At 58.1% G+C, this 10,406-nt stretch overlaps 1 protein-coding gene across 1 annotated transcript in view; it reads left to right on the forward strand.

The window, feature by feature from the left end:
• The window catches only part of AXIN2 (axin 2), a 29,592-nt gene extending 20,163 nt beyond the window's left edge, over window positions 1-9,429 (forward strand). Inside the window, exons 4-10 of the mRNA XM_045489515.1 lie at window positions 516-656; window positions 875-1,383; window positions 1,597-1,788; window positions 2,096-2,329; window positions 2,866-2,961; window positions 4,169-4,336; window positions 7,855-9,429. Of these exons, the coding sequence (XP_045345471.1) occupies window positions 516-656; window positions 875-1,383; window positions 1,597-1,788; window positions 2,096-2,329; window positions 2,866-2,961; window positions 4,169-4,336; window positions 7,855-7,981 (1,467 nt within the window). The 3' untranslated portion in view covers window positions 7,982-9,429. The remainder of the gene's footprint in view (window positions 1-515; window positions 657-874; window positions 1,384-1,596; window positions 1,789-2,095; window positions 2,330-2,865; window positions 2,962-4,168; window positions 4,337-7,854) is intronic.
• Window positions 9,430-10,406: the final 977 nt, after the last annotated feature.

Genomic DNA, 10,406 nt, shown 5'->3' on the forward strand with positions numbered 1-10,406 from the left:
CCGGCCGTGTGACTCCCTTTATTTCCCCCTTTTCTCCCTCCCCCACCCCCACCTCCCTTCCAATCTTATTATTATTTTTTTTTTTAATTTCCAGCTCCCTTTCTGTTTAGACTCTACTTTTTATTCCTTGAGTTGTCCCTCTCCCCTCCCCACCTCAGAGGGCTGCCTTTTTTTTTTTTTTTTTTTTTTTTTTTGATGTTTGACAACAGTCTTTGAAGATTTTCTACTTCAGAGTAGCTACTGATGGGCTGGTTGTACTACAGAGAGAACAAGCGGGGCCTCTCGGAGTGCGACCAACTGCTCCTGCCCAAGGCAAACGCTGGTGGGGACCATGGCTCTCCATGAGGTCGTGGCGCCGGCGCATAAAGCTCCGGAGCAGCCAGGGCGCCGCGCCTGCCGCTCTCCGCCCGCCCGTGCGGCCGTGGCCGTGGCCACCGCGCCCGGGAAGCTCCGGCGGGCGCCGCATGCCGGCCCTCCTGAACGTGCGTCGTGTCTCCCCTCCCCGCGCCCCGTAGAGAACCCACCGCCTGCCCAAGGAGATGACCCCCGTGGAGCCCGCCACCTTTGCGGCCGAGCTCATCTCCAGGCTGGAGAAGCTGAAGCTGGAGCTGGAGAGCCGGCACAGCCTGGAGGAGCGCCTGCAGCAGATCCGAGAGGTAGCGCTGGGCCCTGTCCCTCTCCCCGCCCCCACCCCCCACCCTGGGGCTGGATGGCAGGTGCCTTTGCTGCGGCCCCACCTCTGTGCCGTGGCCCCGCCCCTCCCCCCCCCCCCCCCACCCACTGGAGGCTTGGCCGTTCCCTGCTGCTTGCTTGTCCGCTTACCCCCCTCCCCCCCCCCCCCCCGGCCCCACCCCTGTGCTGCCTTTCCCTCCAGGATGAAGAGAAGGAGGCCTCTGAGCTAGCGCTGAGCTCCAGGGAGGGGGGCCCCACCCCGCACCCCCTCTCCCTCCTGCCCTCCGGCAGCTACGAGGAGGACCCGCAGACCATTCTGGACGACCACCTGTCCAGGGTCCTCAAGACCCCCGGCTGCCAGTCGCCGGGCGTGGGCCGCTACAGCCCCCGCTCCCGTTCCCCCGACCACCACCACCACCACCAGCAGCACCACCCCCTCCTCCCGCCCGGGGGCAAGTTGCCCCCCGTGGCCGCCTCGCAGGCCGGTTGCCCCCTCCTGGGAGCCAAGGGCTTCGTGACCAAGCAGACGACGAAGCACGTCCACCACCACTACATCCACCACCACGCCCTCCCCAAGACCAAGGAGGAGATCGAGGCGGAGGCCGCACAGAGGGTGCGCTGCTTCTGCCCGGGGGGCTCCGAGTATTACTGCTACTCGAAGTGCAAGAGCCACCCCAGGGCTCTGGAGCCCGTGCCGGCCGAGCAGTTCGGGTAAGTGTGGAGGGCAGACTGGCGATTCTGGAGCTTCCCGGTGGGGGTCGGAGGTCACGGGCACCTGGCTTCCGGGAGGGAGGTGCGGGGGGCGGGGTCTTTGGTGTCCCCCTGCCCCCCCACCCCCCCCCAACCCGCTGAACCCGCCGGTTCGAGGGGTCCCAGAGGTGTGACGGGGCCCCTGGGATGGGTGTGGTTCTTGGTTCCCCGCAGCAGCAGAGGTGGTACCCCGCCCAGACGGACCGGGAAAAGCGTGGAGCCGGGCCCGGCCCTGCCAGCCAGGGAAGGAGGCGCCCCAGGCGGACCCGGGGCCCTGCAGCTGCCCGGGGAGGAAGGAGACAGGTCGCAGGATGTCTGGCAGTGGATGCTGGAGAGTGAGCGGCAGAGCAAGCCCAAGCCCCATAGGTAAACATCGCGGCCGCGGCGGGGGTCACGGGCAGTCACCACAGAGGTATCGTGGGGATGGCTAATTTTGCAGTGGGCCGAAAACAAATATGACTGTTTGCTCCTGCCGCCTTAATATTAAACGTTGGACTGAGCAGACCACAAAAATGCCATGTTTTGGCAACACCCCGTGTGCGTGTTATGGTAGGGGTTTTTTTTTCTCTCCTCTCTTTGAAGGCAGAATAGAGAAGTTTCTATTGAAGTCATATTTTCCAGTTTCTCTAACCCAGTTTCTTTCCTTCTGCTTTCTCTCTCCTTCCTTGTTCAGTGCCCAGAGCACAAAAAGGGCCTACCCCTTAGAGTGCGCCCGCGCGCCCCCCGCCGAGCGAGCCGGCCGGCACCACCTGCTGGGGGGCAGTAACGGGCACCCCCGCGCTGCCCCCCGAGCCCACCCGTTCACCCAGGACCCCGCGATGCCTCCCCTGACCCCACCCAACACGCTGGCGCAGCTAGAGGAAGCCTGCCGCAGGCTGGCCGAGGTGTCCAAGCCCCCCAAGCAGCGGTGAGTACAAGCAGCACAGAGGTGAAGGCAGAGGCTGGGACCTGGCCTCTCACAAAAGGGCCTCTTGCCCTCTCTACCTGGGTCTCCGTCGCCCCTCAGGGAGGAGGGGAGGCTTCTGGCCATATAACGAGTCCCCTCCCCACCTGCTAGAAATTGTTCCTCTTAGTTCTGTTTGCTCTGAAGAGCCAGCCGGTAAAGGATCTGTTTGTTAGGCAAGTCAGGCCTTGCAGGAGAATGAATTTCAGTAATTCCTTACAAATCCCGTTCCCTACAGCCGCCCTGATCACGTGAAGCCGGTTAGATGAACACGTAAGAAGCCGTGACTGGTGGCGAACTTAGAGCTCAGCCCTTTGCCTGGGCTGGCAGTGTCCAGTCCCAGGCTCCCAGGGGACCTAGGATGGCTGTGCCCCATTGGGATGGAAGTTGGCTCTGTGTCTCTTTAGGGCCTACGGGGAACTCCTTTTCTGTCTGCTCCCCCTTTGCCAGGGGACAGCAGGGTTCTCTCTCAATCCTCGGCTCCGGCTGTGTGCCCTCAGGTGCTGTGCGGCCAGTCAGCAGAGGGACAGGAACCACTCGGCCGTTGGTCAGGCGGGAGCCACGCCCTCCTCTAACCCAAGCCTGGCTTCAGAAGAGTGAGTGTCTTTACCCCGACCTTCCTGGGATCCGCCTCGTGGTTTACGTTTCAGGGCGTCAACTCTCTGGCGTTGGGATTTTTTGGAAATTTTTTCTAGTAGGTTAAAATCACCTCGATTTTAACATTAGCCACGAGGACCAGCAGATGCAGAGGTGGCCGTAAACCAGGATCTCGGAAACTCGGCCTTTACCGGGAAACGCACCGTGGCTCGTACACAGGTGTTGTTTCCCGAAGAGGTGGGTGGCTCAGGGCTCCTGGGCACGCCGCCATCAAAGAGCTGAGATGTGACGCCGTTAGCAGGTGGATAAAAGGGGTCCCCAGACCTGGATGGAAAAGTTGCCTTCGTTCAGCTTGAAGTTAGCAAGTTGGAAACTTTGAGCAGGAAGAGGAGTCTCCGCCATTGCAGAGATGGAGAGAGGACAGTGTTTGTTGTTTTGCTTTGTTTGCTCTGTTGGTTGCCTTCCCCAGTCGGGCCATGATCCTTGTCGTCAATTTACACTCTTGCAAAGTGGACCGAGAAGCTTGGTTCGTTTACAGGCTGGTGCAGTTAGAAAGAAATCTGCAGGGGTGTGAAATGGGCTCAGTGATTTGAGGTTTCTTGGCTTAACTTGTTCCTCTTGAGCGATGAGCAACGTTTGAGGTCCTGAATAAGCCACTGCCCTGGACCCTTTTGTTTTCATTGGTCGACCTGAAGGGTACCTACCAGCTGTCTTTTTTCTTCTTAATGCCACTCTACAAACTCCGAATAAACGAGGGAGGTCACAATGCCTGGGCTCGCCTTCCCAGGGGGCTCTGGCATCCATGCCATCCCAGGAGATGCTCTGGTTTGTCTCTACAGCATTCCCATGGCTCTGTGGTTGCTTCCCCTCCCCTCTTCATTGGCAGGCACCCCGTGTGCCATCCTGAAGGAGACTGTTCTGTTCCCCCCACTCCTTTTGGAGCTAGCGAGGGAAACAACAGCAGTGTCTGCAACCAAAAGGAAACTGTCCCTTTCTGTGTGCGCCATGCAGGTGACCCGGAGGTGGGCTGTGTGCTCCCAGAGGTGGCTGCCTCTGTGATCCAGGGGCCCCCACACCCCAGCCCCCTTTGAGCTTCTGGCTACAGCCCCACTTTATCTCTGGAGACTGTTTGAGAGCCTGTGTGTGTGCTGGGAGCACTTGCTGCCTTCGGATGCTGAACTCGTTGCGTTCCATCCTATTTTTCAGTCACAAAGAGCCAAAGAAGCTGGCGGCTGTGCACGCGCTCCAGGCCAGCGAGCTGGTCGTCACATACTTTTTCTGTGGAGAAGAAATTCCATACAGGAGGATGCTGAAGGCTCAGAGCTTGACCCTGGGCCACTTTAAAGAGCAGCTCAGCAAAAAGGGAAATTATAGGTAAGGGCCTTGCGGCTTCTTGCCGCTCCAGAGTTTGTTTGCTCAGAACCGAGAGCCAGAGTCGCTTCCCTGGCCCGGCCGGACCCGGGAGGGGCCAGGAGGCAGGCGCTTCGGGAGGCCATTGGGCTGCCTGGTGCTTGGTTCCTTCTCATTTCCTCTCTCCCCTCACCACTGACAGAAATAACACAGCAGCAGGGAGGCCTCTGGGAGGGCTCTGTGGGGACCGGGACGGGCTTTTTCTACCAGGTGAATGAGACTCTGAGGAGAAAAGGGGCTTTGCCAGGAGAGCTGGGCTTGGGCCATCTGGTGGACGCCCTACCTGAAAGGGAGAGGAGGGGTGTGTGTGTCGGGGAGAGACAGACGGACCGACCAGTGAGGGAGGCTTGGTCTAGGAGAGACTGTCCACGCTGAAGGCTTGGGGAAGGGCAGGGACCATTGCCTAGGAATCTAGACAGCATTCTCCTTACTCAGCCTTTCTGCCTGAAGAACTACCTCCTGTGGTGAACGGGCCACGTGAAGCAGGAATGCTCATCAGAGAAGGGGCAGGACCCATGGGTGGGCACCGGGCGGACAGGGCTGGCTACTCTTTCTGCTGGGGCCTTGGCAAGGGAACGTGCCCCCCCACCCCGCCAACCCAGGCTTCCTTTCCCTGCCTGCTCGGCGGAGATGCTCCTCTGGCCTCCTACGGCCCCCGAGAGGATCCAAGAGCAGGGACCATTTTCTTGGTGACTTTCCCCTTAACTTGGGGTGGGTGATGACTCCACCCCCGTTCGCCCGGAGGCCTAGCCGCCCCTCCTCACATGGCCTTCATCCCAAGGGAATATGTGGGTTCTGCTACAGCTGTGTCTGGGGTGCCATGTGCAGGGCCAGGGCAAGGGGGAGGCAGGTGAGGTGCCCGGGCGCACACAGCTTCAGGAGGAGCACGATACGTGCTCGGAAGGTGCCCGCCCGTTCCCGCCGCCAGCCCAGGATGGGAACGGAGAACCCGAATAGCAGTTAGCAACCTGCCGGTGGGCGCTGGCTCCCGGAGTCCACCTCCAGGACCCCGAGACCTTGTCCCTGCCGGAGCGGGCCTTGCGTATCTCTCCCAGGCACTCTGCCTAGGCGCCGACTGGGGCGGGGGCCCACAGTGATTTCCTTCTGCAGGGAAAGGATAGGGCTCCGAGGCCCGGACCCTGTAAGTGACCGAGAAGCAGGGTGTGGAGCTGGGCTTAGGTCTTTCCATTTTCCGGCGGGGCAGAGACAACGCTGCAGATGTTGCAGAGGGATTGGGGCACGGGCCTGGCTGCTTCCGCTTCGTCGTCGTCGTCGTCTTCTGTCTTTTTTATCTTGAACAGACACAAGGTGAAACTAATTACACAAGTGTGCCCCTCCAGGGATTCATTTTGATCTCAGCTTTGACTCGGCTGGACTTTGAGTGGAGCTGCAGGTGACCTTCAGGGGAGAAAGGGCCACGGAGCGCCGAGCTGAGGCTGCAGGGGAGGGTCCGCGCTCAGCCACTCCGGCCACATCTGGCTCTGATTTTTTTTTTTTTTTTTTTTTTTTTTTTTTTCCTAAGGCACACTTAATAAGCCTGGCTTTGAAGCCTCGGCCTCCCCTTTAATGCACAAAGACTTGCACAAATGGTTGACTCTCAAATTCTTTACTGATTGGATCAGGCTGTGGCCAGGCCCTTCCCAGCCGCCTTATCTCTTTGTACTTGCTCTCCGGGCTCGTGGGGGCACAGGGTGTCGTGCCTGGCCCGCCCGGCAGGGGTGGGGCTCCCCCTCAGCAACACCCCCCCCAATAAAAAAGCCCAGCGGGGATGGGGCCACGGGAGTGGGGGACCTGGGCCGCATTGAGTCATCTCAACATGGCAGGGGTTCAAAAGGAGAACAGTCTCTCCAGACGTGCCAGACGCTATCGGTGCCAGATGTCAGAAGAAAGCAAAGTTTGCCACAGAAAGCGTGTTGCAGTGGAAAAGCCCGTTTCTTGGAGAAAATGAGGGCAGCGCAGTGTGTTTGAAGTCTTGGGGCCGGGGCCGAGGGAACGCGCGGCCTCTCTCCTCTCTGGAAGAGGTTGTATTTCTGTGAAAGGTCACTGTGTGTTTGCTCAGAGGTGCCCAGAGAGGGCCCAACTCGGTAGACCCGGGGGGTCAGAGCTGGGGGGCCGTGGGGCCCAATGGAGGGGGACGTCAGAACGGGAGACCCTTGTGGGAAAGGTGGCCTCCCCCCCCCTCTCTGTCCGGGCATCTCCTGTGCACAGTGCCCCTCCCCCCCCCACCCCCATCTCCTCTCCGGCCCCCCGAGTGTTCCGACCCCCTCGATAGGAAGCACTCTCCCCACTGACCCATCCGGGCCGTGCCGTTCACCCCGGTGCTGTGGCCCAGCTGCGAGGGCTAAAAACCAGGAACCTTGACTAAACCCAGCTGGTTCACTTTATTCAGCCTTATCTCCTATGAAAGTATTTGGCTTGCCTTCATTAAAGAGGAAAGAAGTTTAGCTCTAACCAAGGGGAATTCTTTTTTTTTTTTTTTTTTTTTTAATGAAAAGACAGAAACAAAAACCAACTGTAACCCTGAGACACAATTGAATTTTTTAGAGAGCCGGCCACCCCACCCCACCCCCCGCCCAACCCCCAGAGGATCGTGACCCTCCCTCCGTGAGTGGCCTTTATTGGCTGGAGGTGCCGGCTTGCAGGGGCGAGTTTAATCCGCCTGAGGGGGTCTCCCTGGAAGGGGACCGGGGAAGGAAGGGGCTTGGGGGTGAGCCCGCCTGGAGGACAAGCCGTCGTTTCTGAATGTGGCTCTCCTGAGAGAGGCCGGTCATTTGCGTCCAGACAATTAAACAGCCTTAGAAGAAAGAAGTCTGGGGTGGGATAAAAGGAACCTTTAATCAACGGGCATAATAGAAGGGTCTTTAGTGTTTGACCCCGGAGGGGTGGGAGGGAAACGGGGCGAAGAGGGGAGAGCAGCGGGCCGGGGCCAGTCTGCAGCCCTGGGAAGCAAGGTGGGGCTGGCCAGCCTCCCGCAGGGGCCACTGAGGAGAGCAGCCTGTCCCATGGCTGAGCCGGGGTCGGGCCCGGAGAGCGGGCCTGTGGGCAGCGGAGGCTGGGGTCTCTGCCTTCTCCGGACTTCTGCAGGTCCAGGGGGGCTGGGGCCTCTCTGAGGGGCCCGTCTCAGCTGCTGCTGCAGATGCAGCAGGCATGTTTTGCCCTCCCCATGCCCCCCTCGGTAAAAAGGGAGAAAGCAGACAGCTCTGCCCGCAACGTGCGCTTGCTCTGGTGTGCGTGCCGGGCCGAAGACCGCAGCCTCGGAGCTGTCCGCAGGCGGTTGGCCGCCCGGCCCGCTGCTCCCGGGGTGGCCTCCCGTGACGCCCCGGTGGCCGTCATCAGTCGGATGCGGGCCGAGGTTTACATGCACGCCAGCTGCAGCAGAACCCTCAGGACCCCTTTGTCGTGTCGGTGTTGACATAACCTCTCTTTTAAACAAAGCAGAAAATGCAGTCTTACCGAGACGCGTTTTGGGTTTTCCTTTTAAGGTATTACTTCAAAAAAGCAAGCGACGAGTTTGCCTGCGGAGCCGTGTTTGAGGAGATCTGGGACGATGAGGCCGTGCTCCCCATGTACGAAGGCAGGATTCTGGGGAAGGTGGAGAGGATCGATTGAGCCCTTGGGGTCGGGCTCTGGCGGACTGTGGGGGCCGACACCCACGCCCCCGGCCTTGGCCGTGACGGACCGCGACAAGACCTTTTGAAGGAAAACTAAACCAATGAAGAAGACGAAGTCTAGGGGAGAATTGGCCACTGGCCACTTGGGGAGGAGGGTGGGGGGAGGGGGAGGTTGGTTTTCATTATTCACGAGCTGGGTACTGAGATAAGAAAAGCCTGAACTATTTATTAAAAACATGACCACTCTTGGCTATTGAAGATACTGACTGTATTTGAGAGACTGCCATACATAATATATGACTGCCTAGGGATCTGAAATCCATAAACTAAGAGAAACTGTGTATAGCTTACCTGAACAGGAACCCTTACTGCTATTTATTGAACAATTGATTCCCCCTGTCCCCAGTTTATGGATATGCTGCTTTAAACACAGAAGGGGGAGAGAGGAAGTTTTAATTGCCCTATCCAAACTTAGGGGTTGGGCTAGGACTGCATGAATGATTTCTTCATTAAAAGAGGATTTCTTATGCTTTGCCCTGCCCTTCTCCAAGCGAAGATAGACTTTTACAAATGGTGCCCTACCATTGACACACGCAGAAATTGGTGCATTTTTTTCTTTCTGTGCTGCTCTATTTTGTCGTAAAGGCCCTGATTTATATGGCAACGTCACCGCCATGTAGTGTCATCACATTGGATGGGGATCCATTGTGGGGTGCAGGGTGGGAAGCCTCCCTTTTGGGACCCCAGATTTACTCAGTAACTTTTCTAACCCCACCAAGGTCCGGCGCCCCATGGCGGAGGCTTGCTAGAACCTTGGAGTTCAACTTGTGCTTTTATTGAGATAACGACTCCTTGGAGTTTGGGGGGGGGGGGGGAGGTTTTTTGGGTTTTGTGGGTTTTTTGTTTTAATTAGTCTTTGGACCACCGCTGTTCTGGAAACCACCCCGACCCCACCCCCCCCCAACCCCCCCCTTGCCCTGCAAAGAAGCGGACAGTTGTGGCAAGACCTAGCAGCACGCTTTCCTCCAGACACCTTCATTTTGACGTTCGGGTTTTTGTGTGAAGTTCATGTGTACATTCTGGTTGCCATTGTTCCTTGTGCTATATGTCTGTATATATTGTATGACAAGAGAGTATTAATCCACTATCTCTAGTGCTTGACTTTAAATCAGTACAGTACCTGTACCTGCACGGGGTCCTGCTCCGTGCGTCGCCCTATATTGAGGGCTCAAGCTTTCCCTTGTTTTTCGAAAGGGGTTTATGTATAAATACATTTTACGCCTTTTTATTACAAGTCTTGTACTCAACGACTTTCGCCATGGCATTTTGTTCTACTTATACTGTAAATTATGCACTATAAAGAGTTCATTTAAGGAAATCTACTTGGTACAATAATTATTGCAATTAAGAGATGTAGCCTTTATTAAAATTTTATATTTTTCAAAACGTGGGCCTCGTCTTTGCATCCGCGGGGGTGGGAGCAGGGCAGAGGCACCCTTCCGAGGGTGAGCAGCTGCCCTTGATGTCCCGTCTTGCTTGAGCCCAGCTCTGACTGTCCCCCACGTCTTCTCACCCCACCTGGGGGTTTTGAAAAGCCAGTGCTTCAAAAAAATCACCTGGTTACTGGCTGAGGATTTTCTTGTCCCGGAGCAGGCCGTAGACAACTTCTCCGTTTCCTGTGCTGCCTCTTCCTCTGATCCGGCCAGGCGGGGACCGGAGGTACGGAGCTGAGATGGCCTTCTCCCAGGAACCCTCGCGTTTCCAGGAAATGGTGCGTGGATCTGGAATGTCTCGCGGGACGAATGACCCTTGAGCTCGGGGCTAACCAGGCACCCGCTCCGTGGCTGTGCCAACTCCAACGATACCTTCAGCAAGCGTCCGGGCTGCAAAGGTGGTGGGAAGAAGGTGGTTCAGCAGGAAAACTGCACGGTTCCCTGGATAGTGTGCTTCGTGCAGCCGTTGGAAGCCGGCCCTCGGTGGTGGTTACATCGGAGGCCGGGCTGTAATTCCGATCTGGGAGAGCGTGTCTACTTTCGAAGAGTCCTATAATGGACCCATTTTAGGAAAAGACGATCTGCTGGACTTGACTTCTCTTCTACGGAGCTTTCCTGAGATGGGGTCTGCAGCAGATCCGGGTGGCTTTCCGTCCCTGCTGCAACACGTGACGGGAGGGGAGGGCCGGCGTCCTGGCCGCGTGGGGTTAGCGGCCGTCTTCAACTGGCCAGCCTCAGCGTGGCAGCGTGAGGAGGCATCGGGGGCGGCCGCTGGCGGGGCCAGGCCAGGGTGCCGGGGAATCGGGACGCCGGGCCGCAGGAGTCCTCGATCTCGGTCCTCGTGATGCGGCCTGACACACCCTCCCCTCCCGGCTGGAATGGGGGCTCACAGCGGACGGTGTCCCAAACCCACTGCCAAATTGTGAGGTT

Source organism: Leopardus geoffroyi, chromosome E1 (genome assembly GCF_018350155.1).
Source record: "Leopardus geoffroyi isolate Oge1 chromosome E1, O.geoffroyi_Oge1_pat1.0, whole genome shotgun sequence".
In the NCBI taxonomy this organism is placed as follows: Eukaryota; Metazoa; Chordata; class Mammalia; order Carnivora; family Felidae; genus Leopardus; species Leopardus geoffroyi.